Raw genomic sequence first — 16,746 nt, forward strand, 5'->3', positions numbered from 1 at the left:
CCAGAAATGCTGTCTTATCTAACAACGTGAGGGGAGGTGGGTGAATCAATCAGGAGGAGAGCTACCATTTATTACTACCTTCTGAGCCTACAAGTCTGGGCTAGCATTGTGGATAATCATCTCCAAAGATAGAAGTAAGTATGGTATCTGTGTTCAATTCCAGACATGGTGATACCTCCCTGGACTGTTGGGGATTTCAGGAAAGATTTTTAAGAGACCTCAGATGAACAGGATTATAGTTTGGCAACATCCTTAAAGATTGACCCTGAAAACACCTAAAACAGTCCTTGCCGCCCCGTTCTCCTCTAGGGAACCAATTATGGGCTTGTCCAGAGAGCTCTGTGTCCTGGTGTGGACTCTGGAAGCCCTCATTTTTTCCAAGGAAAGCAATTCAGATAGTCACTTAACTGGTCCAAGCTCTGTGATGAGATCTTAATTAAAACTCTACAAAATCATTTCTCTGAATTCCCCAAGAATTCTTTTCTTGGCAGTTGAGAGAATTGAGCTTTTTAATACAGGCCTGTGATATTAAGTGCCTAGGTTACATAATCAGACTTTCCCCAATCTAGAGCAGTGGATCATAATGCCTTCATGGACCCAGAATAGTGGTTATCAAGATTTCTAGCAACCTGTGTCCTTTGCCCTGCAGCTTAATCAATCCTGTGGGCAGGACCCCTGCTATCTCAGTATAATTTTCACATGGCTGTAAACAATTCTGCTTTAACCACCATGGCTGGGCCTTCATGAGGTCAGGAATCAAAATACACATGAGTAATCTTTGATTAAAGAAAATCTTCCCATGTGGTCCACCTTTCAAACAAGACTATTGTGCCTACCGTGAAGTGCTCTCTAAAGATAAAGAAAACGAGGCAAAACGGAAAAGAAAAAGAAAAAATTCACACCATATTATCAAAGTAATATCAAAAATAAAAAAAAGTTATAACATTTAAATATAAGGGGGGAGGAGCAAGATGGCAGAGGAGTACAAGACCTCCTCAGGTCTCAGGAGTTCAGTAAACAGTTATCAAACCATTCTGAATGCCTACAGACTCAACAGGAGATCAAAGAGAAGAAGAGCACCAATTCTGGGAACAGAAAACGACCACTTTCTGGAAGGTAGGACATGCAGAGAAGTGAATCCGAGGCCAAATACAGAGGAGAGACTGTGTGGGGAGAGGCCAGCTCCCAGCAAGTGGTGGAATGGGAGAGCACAAAATGGGGACTTTTAGAAGTCTGCCCCACTGAGGGATGTCCCTCCAGAGGCTAAGTGGGAGGTAGAGTCCTTGGGGTGACAGTGTGGTCTCAGGACCTGTGGGGTCACAGAAAGACCGGGGGTATCTGAGTGCAGCAGAGCTCCCAGGTATCGGAGCGGGGAAGCTGGCTACAGAGATGGGGCGAGGAGTGAGCTCTCAGCTTGGGGTTACCTTAAACTGTGGTGATACGCAGCACAGTCAGGCCACTGCTCTTCGAGGAGGGAACCCACAAATGGCAGATCTAGGGAGACCTCCTCCTTCTTCCTGCAGAAGAAGCAGCGCTGAAGCATGTAGCAGGAATCTGCTGGGTTTGGAGACTCCAAACAGGTCTGTGTGCCAGAGACAGAGCGCTTGGTCACAGGCTAGGTGAGCTCAGAGGGCAGCCAGAGACCAGGAAGACGGGAAAGACTGACTGCTTTTCTCTGAGAGCGCACTAGGAGTGGGGCCCCAAGTTCACAGCCCCTCTGGGCCAGAGACTGGGAGGCCGCCATCTTCATTCCTGTTCTCCAGAGCTTTGCTGGAAGCGTTCAGGGAACAAAAGCTTCAGAGAGTGAACCTGAGCAGATGACTTAGCCGGGCTCCTGGCAAGGGTGGTACAATTCTGCCTTGGGCAAAGACATTTGAGAATCACAGCAACAGGCCCCTCACCTAGAAGATCAGCAAGAACATCCAGCCAAGACCAAGTTCACCAATCAATGAGAATGGCTAAACTTAAGAGCAATGGGAATACAGCATAGAGAATTCATGGCTATTTTCCCCATGATTCTGTAGTCTTTCAAAGTTAAATTTTTAATTTATTTTTCTTATTCTATTTTTTTAAAAATTTTCCTCTGTCCTATTTTAACTTTTTAAAAACTATTTTACCTTATCAATACCTTTATACAAATCTTTTTTTTTTTTTTTTTTTTAATTTTCATTGCTATGGTCATATTCTATCCTTTCATTATATTTAACCTTATTTTTTACATACATATGGGTTATACTTTCTTTAAAATTTGGGATACAGTTTCTTCTAACAGATTAAAATATACCCTAAGTCTAGTGCATGCCTTTGTTCTAGGTTCCAGCCTGATCACATTCTTTCCTTTTTTTTTTAAATTCTTTTTTCAACCAACTTATCAATTCCTTTTTTAGAATCTCTTTTTGATTTTCATCTTTACAGTCATATTCCATCCCTTCATCATATTTACCCTTATTTGTGTGTGCGTGTGTGTGTGCGCGCGCATGTGTTCTTTCTTTCCTTAAAATGTTGGGAGGCAGTTTGTTCTAACAGACCAAAATACACCCAAAATCAAGTGTGTGGCTCTGTTCTATTTGCTAACCCAATATATATATATAAAATAATATGTATATGTATATACATATATACTTTTTAATCCTTTTTCTTTTCTCCTTTCTTCCCCCATCCCCCACCACCACACACAGTTTTGGGTCTCTTCAGATTTGGTTAGTGTATATTTTTCTGGGATCCTTAATACCCTTTGAGTATTTTGTTCTCTCTCATTCATCTATTCTTACCTGGATAAAATGACAAGGCATAAAAACTCACCTCAAAAAAAGATGGCATGATATATTCTGAACACTAAACGAGAAAAACATGCAGCCAAGAATACTATATCCAGCTAGGCTTCATTGAAAATAGACAGGAAGATAAAAAGCTTCCAGGACAAACAAAAAATAAAGGAATTTGCAAACACCAAACCAGCCCTACAGGAAATATTGAAAAGGGGCCTCTAAGCAAAGGGAGAGCCTAAAAGTAACAGACCAGAAAGGAACAGAGACAATATACAGTAACAATCACCTTACAAGCAGTACAGTGGCACTAAATTAATATCTTTCAATAGTTACCCTGAATGTAAATGGGCTAAATGCCCCAATCAAAAGACACAGGGTATCAAAATGGATAAAAAAATTAAGACTCATCAATACACTCTCTGCAAAAAACTCATTTTAGACCCAAAGAGACCTCCAGATTTGAAGTGAGGGGGTGGAAAACAATTTCCTATGCTAATAGATATATAAAGAACACTGATGTGGCAATCCTTCTATCAGATAAATTAGATCTTAAGCCAAAGACTATAAAAAGAGATGAGGAAGGACACTATAGCATATTTAAAGGGTCTGTCCAGCAAGAAGATCTAATGATTTTAAATATCTATGCCCCTAACATCGGAGCAGTCAATTATATAAACCAATTAATAACAAAATCAAAGAAACACATCTACAATACTACAATAATAGTATGGTATGTTAACACCTCCCTCACTAAAATGGACAGATCATCTAAGATCAACAAGGAAATAAAGGCTTTAAATGACACCCTGGACCAAATGGACATCACAGATATATTCAGAATATTCTACCCCAAACAACAGAATACATATTCTTCTCTAGTGCACATGGAACACCCTCCAGAACAGATCACATCCTGGGTCACAAACCAGGTCTCAACGGGTACTAAAAGACTGGGATCATTCCCTGCATATTTTAAGACCACAGTACTTTGAAACTAGAACTCAACCACAAGAGGAAAGCTGGAAAGAACTCAACATGGAGAACTCCATGATTGAGAACTCCATGTTGAGTTCTTTCCAGCTTTCCTCTACTTTTCCTCTACTAAAGAATGAATGGGTCAATGAGGAAATTAAAGAAGAATTTTTAAAAATTTCATGAAAACACAACTGTTCAAAATCTTTGGGACACAGAAAAGGTGGTCAGAAGAGGAAAGTATATAGCAATACAAGCCTTTCTCAAGAAATAAGAAAGGGGGCACCTGGGTGGCTCAGTGGGTTAAAGCCTCTGCCTTTGGCTCAGGTTTTGATCTCAGGGTCCTGGGATCGAGCCCCCCCATCAGGCTCTCTGCTCAGTGGGGAGCCTGCTTCCCCCTCTCTCTCTGCCTGCCTCTCTGCCTACCTGTGATCTCTCTCTCTGTGTCAAATAAATAAATAAAATCTTTGAAAAAACAAAAACAAAACAAAACAAGAAAGTTCTCAAGAACTCAATCTAACCCTACACCTAAAGGAGCTAGAGAAAGAACAGCAAAGAAAGCCTAAACCCTGCAGGAGAAGAGAAATAATAAAGATCAGAGCAGAAATCAATGAACTAGAAACCAGAAGAACAGTAGAACAAATCAATGAAACTAGTAGGTGGTTCTTGGAAAGAATTAATAAGAATGATAAACCCCTGGCCAGACTTATTGGAAAGAAAAGAGAAAGGACCTAAATTAATAAAACCATGTATTAAAGAGGAGAGACCATAACCAGCACCAAAGAAATACAATCAATTATAAGAACCTATTATGAGCAACTATACACCAGCAAATTTGACAATCTGGAAGAAATGGATGCAGTCCTAGAGACATATAAACTATCAAAACTGAACCAAGAAGAAACAGAAAACCTGAACAGACCCATAACCAGTAAGGAGATTGAAACAGTCATCAGGAATCTCCCAAAAACAAGAACCCAGGGCCAGATGGCTTCCCAGGGGAATTCTACCAAACATTTAAAGAAGAATTAAAACCTATTCTGAAACTGTACCAAAAAATAGAAATGGAAGGAAAACTCCCAAACTCATTTTGTGAGGCCAGCATTACCTTGATCCCAAAACCAAAGACCCCATCAAAAAGGAGAATTACAGACCAGTATCCTTGATGAACACGGAGGCAAAAATTCTCACCAAAGTACTAGCCAATAGGATCCAACAGTACCTTAAAAGGATTATTCACCATGACCAAGTGGGATTTATTCCTGGGCTTCAAGGTTGGTTCAACATCTACAAATCAATGTAAAACATTAATAAGAGAAAGAACAAAAAACATATGATATTCTCAATAGATGCTGAAAAAGCATTTGACAAAGTACAGCATCCTTTCTTGATCAAAATGCTTCACAGTGTAGGGATAGAGGGTATGTACCTCAATATCCTCAATGCCATCTATGAAAAGCCAACAGTGATTATCATTCTCAACAGGAAAAAACTGAGAGCTTTTCCCCTAAGGTCAGGAACACAGCAGGGCTGTCCACTATCACCACTGCTATTCAACACAGTACTAGAAGTACTAGCTTCAGCAATCAGATAACAAATAGAAATAAAAGGCATCCGAATCAGCAAAGGAGAAGTCAAACTCTCACTCTTTGCAGATGGTATGATAGTTTATGTGGAAAACCCAAGACTCCACTCCAAAACTGCTAGCTCTCATACAAGAATTTAGTAAAGGATATAAAATCAATGCACAGAAATAAGTTGCATTTCTATATACCAAGAGCCAGACCAAAGGAAGAGAAATTAAGAAGTCGATCCCATTTACCACAGCACCCCAAACCATAAGATACCTAGGAATAAACCTAACCAAAGAGGCAAAGAATCTGAACTCAGAAAACTATAAAGTACTCATGAAAGAAATTGTGATAGACATAAAGAAATGGAGAAATGTTCCCTGCTCATGGATTGGAAGAACAAATATTGTGAAAATGTTGATGCTACCCAAAACAATCTACACATTTAAGGCAATCCGTATCAAAATTCCATCAGGTTTTTTTCCCAAAGAACTGGAACAAATTATCCTAAACTTTATATGGAACCAGAAAAGACCCATAATAGCCACAGGAATGTTGAAAAAGAAAACCAAAGTTGGTGGCATCACAATCCCAGACTTCAAGCTCTATTACAAAGCTGTCATCAAGACAGAATGGGACTGGCACCAAAACAGACACATAGATCAATGGAATAGAATAGAAAGCCCAGAAATGGACCCTCAACTCTATGGTCAACTCATATTCGACAAAGCAGGAAAGAATGTCCAGTGGAAAAAAGACAGTCTCTTCAACAAATGGTGATGGGAAAGTTGGACAGCCACATGCAGAAGAATGAAACTGGACCATTTCTTCATACCACACACAAAAAATAAACTCTGAATTGATGAAAGACCTCAATGTGAGACAGGAATCCATCCAAATCCTTGAGGAGAACACATGCAGCAACCTCTTCAACCTCAGCTGCAGGAACTTCTTCCTAGAAACATCGCCAAAGGCAAGGGAAGCAAGGGCAAAAATAAACTATTGGGACTTCATCAAGATCAAAAGCTTTTGCACAGCAAAGAAATCAGTTAAGAAAACCAAAAGACAACCGACAGAATGGGAGAAGATACTTGCAAATGATATATCAGATAAAGAGCTAGTATCCCGGATCTATAAAGAACTTATCCAACTCAACACCCAAAGAACAAAGAATCCAATCAAGAAATGGGCAGAAGACATGAATAGACATTTCTGCAAAAAAGACATCTAAATGGCCAACAGACACCTGAAAATGTGCTCAACATCACTCGACATCAGCAAAATGTAAATCAAAACCACAGTGAGATACTACCTCACACCAGTCAGAGTGGCTAAAATTAAGTCAGGAACCGACAGATATTGGCGAGGATGCAGAAAAAGGGGAACCCTCCTACACTATTGGTGGGAATGCAAGCTAGTGCAGCCACTCTGGAAAACAGTATGGAGGCTCCTCAAAAAGTTGAGAATAGAGCTAGCATATGACCCAACACACTACTAGGTATTTACTGTAAAGATACAAATGTAGTGATATGAAGGGGCACATGAACCCAATGATTTATAGCAGTGATGTCCACAATAGCCAAACTATGGGAAGAACCTAAATGTCCATCAACAGAAGAATGGAAAAAGAAGATGTGGTGTAAATACATATACATATATATATATATAATATAATATAAAAATTTTAATTTAATATTTAATATATAGATTTAATATTTTATATGTGTGTGTGTGTGTGTATATATATACACACACACAATGGAATACTATGCAGCCATCAAAACCCCCAAAATCTTGGCATTTGCAATGATGTGGATGGAACTAGAGGGTATTATGCTAAGTGAAATAAGTTAAACAGAGATAGGCAATTATATGATCTTTCTGATATGTGTGTGTGTTTTAAGATTTTATTTATTTATTTGACAGACAGAGATCACAAGTAGGCAAAGAGGCAGGCAGAGAGAGAGGAAGGGAAGCAGGCTCCCTGCCCAGCAGAGAGCCTGATGTGGGGCTCGATCCCAGGACCCTGGGATCATGACCTGAGCCCAAGGCAGAGGCTTTAACCCACTGAGCCACCCAGGTGCTCCTGATAGGATGATTCTGAGAGGCAGGGTCATTTGGAAAATTAAACCACATGGGCTTTTTCATTTTCTGAAAAAGTTGGCCGACTGAAGTAAATCATGATGCCATAAAATCATTCACAGCAAAAAATGGGTAAATTCTTAAAAAGATAAAACTTGGTAGAGCAACATCAGCGAGGTGGCAGGAAAAGAAGGCTCTCGCTTGTATCACACCCTCAAAAACAATGGGTAGGCATCTATCCACAGATGGATGTGCCTTTGTGGGGGGTTTTGGGGTCCAGGCAGGAGCATGGGAGGTAAGGTAAATCTATATAAGCTCAAACACCAACTTGCCTTACCTTCTCCATCCCTGCGGTCAGGTTACAAGCTCACACGACTTTTGCAAACCTAATCGCAATGTGAAAAGACTCCATCATAACACTCCTCTCTGGAACTCATATGAAAACAGATCTTCAGTAAGGAAAGCACATACTCAAGTAAATGCTGTCTGCCAAAAGCCTGAAGCAGTTGAACGCAATTTCATTTGGTACTCCTGGCTCAAAGCCACCCACATGGCCTGGAGTTGGGGGAATTGGGGCGGCAGGGATGTCAGCAGAGCTAGGTAGGCCCAGACCAACCACCTCAGCCAAGCCCCTCAACATGAAAGCAAGCATGCCCTTGAGAGATTCACACCACGTCCTTCACTTTTAAGCAACTTGAGCCACCACTACGATTCTCATTAGGGGTGCTTTATTTATTACGCTTTATTTTTAAGACCACAGCTCAGGAATAAGTGTCTATAAACCACGGCTTTTGTCCTCAGAGTAACCTTCATAACCAGTTTGTGCCCAGAAGGCTGTTCTTGTTCCACAAAAATGCTGAGGCCTAAAGATGTAGGTGCGGTGGGGTTGACTGATCGTCGGTGTTTTAACTCAATGTTGAATTTCCTGACTCAGCCATAAACCCTGAAATCACATTTCATTAACAGTGATTGTCTACTTGGAGGAAAAACAAAAGGGGCTATTAATATCTGAAGGAGACTTGAGAACGAAGTTTAACTGATGATTTCTTCAATCACTCCAGACACTTGTTTTCATTCCCCTGGGAAAGGCTAACAGGCTTTTGGGGGAACGTGCTTTGTTCTCAGTCACACCAGACTTCTCCATATTAGAATCACGATGCTGAAAGCTGACTTCATAGATGTTGAGATGGATAGGGGTAAGTTCTCAACTCTTTAGGTGATGAGGTGTCCGACTGAAGTGCTTCAAATAACAGCAAGTTGTCCTCAGGAAAACTCTTCTGCTTGATGTATGGCGGTCCAGGGGTCTCACTCCATCTGACGATGGCTCCTGCTGGTGCCTCTTTCTGTCTTTATAAAGAGGAAGGGCACATGCTCCGCTTTAGTCTTCTCTGCTGGAGCCTTTATGAGCCCAAGGGCAGCAGCAGGATCTTTGACTAAGATCTCACTATGACTAATTCTCCTGCTTCCTCCCAGTCTCCTGGGAGAACAAAATGTCCAGCTCAACTCATACTTTCCGCCACATGACACAAGGTATGGCCAGGATACTACCTCGGGAGTAGTTTTTTGGAAACAGCTATGGAGATACCTACTAGGTTGGGAAATGGCCAACTAGCCCTACTTATGAGGTCTCTGTGGGAAAATGCTAGGCCTCTAAAAACCACTTGGGTGTTTGAACACCTAGAGTCCAAACACTTACTGCCTAAATTCTCAAAATCCTAATAGTTCACAAATACCTTCTGGTGTGGGTTAGTTTTGCTGGGCTCAAGTCAATTAAAGCATGACATTTAAGTGAATTTAAGTCTTCTTCCAAAATAACAAAAGCTTGTTAGTTATAAATGTTCTCATTAAGCCATGATGTCACTTGAATTGGGGAGGCAGTAAGATGCCCAGGGTCCCGCTTGAGTAAGTCTACGTGGCCAAAAGTGGGCTTTTGCCTTGTATGTACCACAGTCCACAGTAGACACATTATAAGGAACTCAAAAGATGGCATGTGATTAAATTTTCAAGTTTCTGTGATGCTGAATTCCCAAGTTGGGTAACTTGTAGGAAACTAAGGAGCGGAGAGAAGCAAGGCGGGTATCCATAACACTCCCAAATCTGCCACGGTGGGCAGATAGCACAGAAGTCCAACCCCCAAGTCTGGAGCCTTGGGGTTCAGGTCAGCTTGTCCCCCTTGAGAGATAAGGCATTTGGGTAATTGATTTTCTTCTTTGATCCCACGTGCGCTTTTATGTAAACTCAGTATTCTGGCACTCAGCCTGTCTATACTGCTGTGAGACCAAACGGGGCGATTTTTTGTGAAAACACTTCTATTTTTTATTTTCTTCCAGTCTAAAGGCAGCCCCGCAGGAATTCTCCTTCCCTATAGGCCAAACACCTAAGATCGCAGCAGGATATTTCCTTCCCTGGAGAGAGGTGAACCAGAGACCAATCCCCCTGCTAATTCCTATCTGGGACCCAAAAGATTCTGTTACTGCTGCCAAAAACCCAAACCCAACTAAAATAATATGTGGTGGCTTATAATGAATGAGAGTTCCTACCATTATGGTGGCACTGTTGTTAAAAAGAGTGATACATGAGAGGTTTCCTGATGTGCTCAGGTTACTAAAACAGAGCGAAAACATTGCCATTGTCAGCTCTGAGTGAAAGCTGGAATTAATTGACAGGCAAATAAACACAATTAGCTCAGAAAAACAGGCTGGTTGTGAGGCGCTGCTTCTACTGGTGAGGGTCGGCAGGACCCAGAGGTCACTGTTGAACGCCACTCTACAGGTTGCCCAGGAGCTAGACAGCAATGCAAACGAGCCTCAAGAACATGAAGGCTTATTATATTTTTTGGTACCTACATCTTTATAACTTTATAATGTCTTGATGCTGGCAAGGAATTCCAGTACAATTTCCTTACAACTGCCAAAAATAACAAATGACAAATACTCAAGTTGGATGTTTTGTTTCCAGGTGATACAACTCTGCTGAGATCATCTGGACTGAGGAAGCAGCCAGCCTAGTTGGTAGTTGAGGGTATCACTGATGGTCTAGCTGTTCATGTGTATACTACATCTCTTTCTAGAATGCTGCCTTCTAACTGGGGGGTTATCAATTTCCCCTGCTTTTGGCTGTAAGGTCTTAGAATTTCGTGGCTACAAGATGGTTCTGTATCTCATGGCTGCATAATTCCTAGCCATGGTAGGTGTTACAGGGTTGCGGTTGTTTTAGCATACACCCTCCAAGACAAGGCTGGACCTCTGGCAGCTAGTTAGACAGGAAACCACCCTGCTAAGTCCCGGCCCCAGGGAGATGTGTATCTGTAAACACTTGAAAGACCTTGGAGTTGGTCACTCTACATTTTATCTGCTTCTCTTAGGAAAGTCTTGATGGCTTCCTCAATCTGAGTTTGTACTTCTTGGTAGTTTCATGTGAGTCACTCTTCCAGTCATACACCAGTGTTCTTTGACTGGAACAAGTCAACTCTGGTTCCGGTTGATTCCTATCTTTGTCGTTCTGAATTCTGAGAGACCATACTTGGAGCAAAAACTATTGTAAACCAAGTTATAATTACAACACCAAGATTTTTGTGTAGATCAATCTAGGTCTGGGATTTATATCAAAGACATAAAAATCTAATCTGATAAAACCTTGGCAATGAGAGGAAATTGATACCCATTAATTTTAAAAGGCTAGGTCTATATAAGCATTCATCTCAACGGCCAATGTTGGATCTTCCTAAAGAGATCTGACCACCAGGCACCAACGGGGAATTCCATCTCCCTAAGGCAGGCACATTCTCCCTCTGGACATATAAACATGGTGCCAGTGTCATATTCTTTATACCAAATGATTGTTTTCAACTCCAAATCCCTATACCTTTAAAGACATTTTGGTAAGGATGCACAGATACTGAGTTAAGAATCCTTTAAAATCGTCTGAAGTAGTAGCATTCACAGTACTCACACATGAAGTGCAGCTTCCAACCCCACTGGTGCACACCGCTGAAAAGTCAATGCTAAAGAGTTAGTGTGTCTTACAGCTGAGCACTGAGCACACCCCAGACCATAGCCCCCAACCCCAGCCTTCTTTCTACTGGGTGCATCCTTTAAAATGACAGATTTTCAAGTCTTGGGTATTTAGAATTCTTTAAGCACCTTCTTAGACTCAATCTTTACACACCCCACCAGCAGCAGCGCACTGGGCTTCATGCGTTCAACAACTCCAGGGTATTCCACTTGACATGTTTCCCAAACCCAAATGGTGTGTAGAAGCTAATTCTAAGGCAGCACTGCTCCCATGGAACTTTCTGTGATGCTGGATGTGTTCTATAAATTTGAGTTGTCCAATATGGTAGCCATTAGCCATATGCAGGTACTGAATACTTGAAATGCAGTTAGTGTGACTAATAAACCTATTTTTTTAAAACTAATTTTAGTAGAGTTAAATTTAAATAGCCACAAATAGCTAGTGCAACCACACCGAACAGTGCAGCCCTAAAGCATCTGAGTAACGTGACGACTTTCTGATAGTCGTTTTACAAACCGAAGAGGCACTCGGTCAGTGTTTGGTACAACCTGTCCTTGCTAACCTCCCTCTGCTCTCCCTTCTAGTTCCTGTCAAATGAAAATAAAAACAAAACTAAAAATGCAATAATAACAAAGCCCATGTGACTTTAACACCAGTCTCCCTCGAATGAAGCTAGTAATTTTTAGTATATGGGAGTGGTACAGTCGGACAAAAATGAAAGCCAGCCAAACAAAGAATTAGAAATAAGCATACTAGAAGTTATTTATGTTTAATGCTTAAAAGTCTGAATGCACAAACAATCTACCATTATAGAAGTACTGGTGGTCAATACGATGCATTAGAACTATGTACAATGCACAGTTTAGTATCAAAATCTTTCTACACTGTAGAGTTTTACGAAACTGTTAATGACATCAAACACTAAGCACTTAAGACACCATTTTTTTTTTCTGCTACCACATTAGGAACGTCAATGGACAGTCCATTTCAACTTGCAGCATCCATCCGTTTCTAGTATGAAATTAAGTAATTTTCTACTTACACAATAAAGTTTATCTACACAGTTCTCTTGATTTTGATCCATAGCAGCAAAGGCACTGTACATCAGCAGATCCACAGACTTAAAAAGATCTTTAAAGCATTCAAACAAAAAAATAATAAAAAAAAAAAGAGGAGTCACATATCATAGTTGAACAGCAACAACAACAACATAAAAGATAACACAATGTTTCCGGCACAATGGCACAGCCTGTGTCCATTTCGGGGACATCCAACTAAGACAGGGAAAGAACCGGAGGTAAAGAAAGCAAGTCCTCATCCCAGGTGAGAGTCCATTCTTTCTGGTTTTCAGAGGGAGGTCCTTGCAAGTCTCCTCTGCTGTCCTCATTTTGTAAAAGACTTGACTTGCACAGCAGGAGGACTCCTCCCCTGAATCCGCGCAGTTCCCAAAGAACATGCCAAAATATAGCCTGTAATTTCTCGTAATGACAAAACTGCCCAAAGGTATACATCTCCCTTTGTAAAGAAACGTGGCAAAAATATCCAGAAGGGATTAAGTTCTCTCTTTAGGCCAAATTTAATTTGTTCATCTGTCTATAATACATTAAAAAAAGGAATTAAAAACTTAGTACAAAGACACTTGTCAACAAGTCAAAAATGAAAAAAAAAGTCCAATTACTTTTATCAAATAGAATCTAAAGCTATAGATATATTGGTTAAAAGTTGTCCAGATAGACTCAAATGAATACGACGTGGCCTGTCATGTTCTAATTGTTCAAATTTCCAAACATTTAAAGTAAGTAGAAAACAAAACAAAACAAAAAATCTAACAACACAGCAACATATTGCTTCCATATGTAATTATACATTTCACATCTCTATACAGTCCTTAGTCTACATTTAGTGACATTTTTCATCAATTATGTTAAACCTTCCTTTCCCCTCCTTTGCCAAAAAAAGGGGGGGAGGGGTATCAAATACAACGCATCTTCATTATCAATGCAGGAGCAGACAGCTTTATTCAGTCAAAGTTAGAAAGCCTTCTTTAAACAAAATAAATATATTACAGATATAATACATAATTAAAGATTCCGTCACTGTTAAGTGTGGTAATTCCATGTTCTTCCAAGCAGAGCGCTGAAGATTTGGTATCACAGGTTCTTAATGAGTATTCACAATTCAATAGCAAGGGAGGAAGTGGGGGTAAGAGATGGGATTAAACTCCACAACTGCAATGAGTATCTGAAATCCTTGGTTTTAGATGCGGGGGGAAGAGGATGATAGAACAAAGTGCTACAAGGAGAAGGGGTCCAGTTCGCATGAAGATTTGTCCTTAATAAATAACTTCATAAACCGTGGCCTTCTTATCCCCAGAGCCAGTGACAATGTATTTGTCATCCACAGAGATGTCACAGCTAAGCACCGATGAGGATTCTTTGGACTAGGAAAGAAACAAATACAAATGTTACCTACTGAAAGAAAAACCCATGAGGTGGGACTGGACGACAGAGTAAAAACAAGCGTGAAGGTGTCCTGTTGTCCAAACAGGAGCAGCCCGCCAGGCAAGGCAGTCCCGGCCCTCCCTCAAAATGGCGGGGCCCAGGACACTCTAGGGACACCTCACCACGCTAGCCTACAGGCTCCTGCAATGGGGACATCAGGTGGCAGGCAAGCCAGCTGCACAAGCACAGGTTTTGAAGAAGTAAGGCCTGGTCTCGAACCCTCTTCTCCAGACAGGTAAGAGCAGAGTGTTCTTAGCATTCCCCACTTCCGTCAGATGGCTTGGAGGTCGGGCTGTGGAACACCAGGCCGGTCACTGAACCCTGGTGAAACTCCTACCTTACAAACAGGTCAGGACCGCTCACCTGCCTGCCACCTCAAGAGAGTTGCCTCAGAGTTCAAGTGGAAAATGTCATGGAAAACACTACATTTTTTGAAATTGGGAAAGTAAAAATATTTCTAATAGAAAGCCCAATTCTCCTGTGTGAAAAAAGAATGCATATCTCCAAGTAGGGAGGAGTTCAACAGTTAGAAGGAGAAATGTTCCATACTTAAGAGTCCTGGATACCATGCTCAACTCACCAACCGCAAGGAGATCAAGGTCAACTTTGAACTGAACTGTGCTAAACAAATGAATGCTGCAGGATTTTAACCAGAACTCTGAAGACTTAAAAAATTAACACCTGATGTGCAGAAGCTAACCTACGGCCAGTGTTTCTCAAACTTTTTTCATTGTAACCTGTATTTTTTTTTAAATGATTTTAATTATTTGTCAGGGAGAGCGAGCGAGCGAGAGAGCGAGAGAGCGCATGCACAAGCAGGCAGAGTGGCAGGCAGAGATGGAAAGAGAAGCAGACTCCTGAGCAAGGAGCCCAATGTGGGACTCAATCCCAGAATCCTGGGATCATGACCTGAGCCAAAGGCAGCGGCTTAACCGACTGAGCCACCCAGGCGTCCCAATTGACTGTAACCTGTAATTAATCCATTTTACTTCACAATCCAGTATACACAAAAGATACAACACTTTATGCTTACTATAAAAGAGCCACTCTAAGATTATATAGATTTCCTTTTTTTAATTCCCAGTCCTTTTTGGGACCACCAGAAAGGTTGTGACCCATAATATTAACAATGTATACTATATTCAGTTATAAATTTCATGACAGCAATAATCAGCTACTTTTGTCCTATCGATTACCTGGCACAGTATTTTCACTCAATATATGTATTTTTGTATTATGCGTTGATCTACTCTATGATGACATAATACTACGCTCAAGAAAACTGCAAATCTGTTGTTGTCCCTTAAAAAAAAAAAAAAGCACATCTAAAAAATAACATCCCAAGTATAGATTAAAAAAGAGAAGTGTTCTTTAAACTGCCTGTGAAATTTCCACATTCCAGCCAGGGAGAGCACAGAGACGATGAGTGTGCCCATGTTGATCACATCTACCATTTGGTCCTCCTACAAATAATTTCACACACTACACATTAAGTACCACTAAGTCAGTAAGAATAAACATTTCTGAAATTAATTAAGATTTACTAAACTTTCCACAACACTTCTTTGGGGAAAAAAAAAAATCAAAGAAATAACAATACTAATAGGAATATTCAGGCAAAATGCTCAACGTTTTTAAATAGAAGCACTTTAAAGACACAACACACACACACACAAATCACAGAGGATGCAAAAACTCTAACGTATACATGGGACTGAGGCACGGAAAGCTGGTTAGTGCAATGGGCAGTGTCTCGGCCCTGGGTCGAAGAGAACTGGAGGTCACCCCCCCCCCCCCAGCTCCACACTGTGGGGCTGTGACACCACCTTCCCTCAGGCAAGGTAGTCTTCTCTTGCCCTACCTCCGAGGACACTCAGGAGCCTTATTAATCTGACAGAATGCACAGAGAGACTCTGGGTAAACCATCGCCATGCAGGGAGCACGCACTAGATGGGAGCTGGACAAGTGTTACCTGGAATATACTGGCCCCATAAGGTGTTCTCCAGGCATTCAGAAGGTTGTCCTTTCCAGTGCTTACAAACCATTTGCCTACAGAAACAGTTTGGAAAAAGGTCTTGTTTGTGTTACTGTGTCAGATACCAGAGATTTGCTTTATAGCGCACAAACTATTCATGGAAAACTCTTCTAATTTGCAACAAAAGTTTCTTTTCACTGGAAACATAAAGCTCACTGTCCTAGATTTAGTGAGTCATTTATCCTTCCAACAATGGTGAGTGGATCGGCACATGGCATTAGAGACGCAGGCACATATGTACTTTGGAAGAGGGACAAGTTACTAAACCAAAGGAGTGGAGTGAGGACGCATCCGCGGGAGGGCAAAGGGGGTGGACTGTCACGGACAGGAAATGGACGGGAGGGGGCTGCTTACCACAATGGGCAAACTTGAGCGACAGGACGCAGCTCTCGTGGAGATGCAGCTGGTATTTGTCCGGCTTGGTGACGTGCAGCACTTCCACGTTACTGTTCTCCATCCCCACAGCCAGCCACTCTCCGGTTGGGCAGTAGCCCAGAGAAAAGATCTACGAGTGGAACAGTTCAGAGTGATGGTGCCTAGAGAAGAAACGCTGCCTCTCGCAGGAGGTACTGCTTCTTCTGAGGATACTATTTAAATTGTGAAGGAAGTCTAGATGATTCCAATTATATAAGAAGAAATCACAGCCAAATGGGTGATGCCCAAGTAACACATACATCTGCACAATATCATTTAATGAATCAATTAGGCAAAATTCAAAGAATACAAAGTAATGGTCTTTGCAGGAAAAACCTGCTAAAAGCTTATAAATGAGATTTTTTTCTAATCCTTTAGTACACATTACT

General features: G+C 41.1%; 1 protein-coding gene across 11 annotated transcripts in view; it reads right to left on the bottom strand.

Moving 5' to 3' along the window:
* Window positions 1-12,144: 12,144 nt before the first annotated feature.
* The window catches only part of TLE4 (TLE family member 4, transcriptional corepressor), a 140,902-nt gene continuing 136,300 nt past the window's right edge, over window positions 12,145-16,746 (bottom strand). For all 11 annotated transcript variants that reach the window (XM_059411804.1, XM_059411803.1, XM_059411807.1 and 8 more), the window contains 3 exons: window positions 16,298-16,448; window positions 15,881-15,957; window positions 12,145-13,847 (listed from right to left, as the gene is read on the bottom strand). In XM_059411804.1, coding sequence (XP_059267787.1) covers window positions 13,740-13,847; window positions 15,881-15,957; window positions 16,298-16,448 — 336 coding nt within the window. In that variant the 3' untranslated portion in view covers window positions 12,145-13,739. The remainder of the gene's footprint in view (window positions 13,848-15,880; window positions 15,958-16,297; window positions 16,449-16,746) is intronic.

This window comes from Mustela nigripes, chromosome 9 (assembly GCF_022355385.1).
Source record: "Mustela nigripes isolate SB6536 chromosome 9, MUSNIG.SB6536, whole genome shotgun sequence".
Taxonomy (NCBI): domain Eukaryota; kingdom Metazoa; phylum Chordata; class Mammalia; order Carnivora; family Mustelidae; genus Mustela; species Mustela nigripes.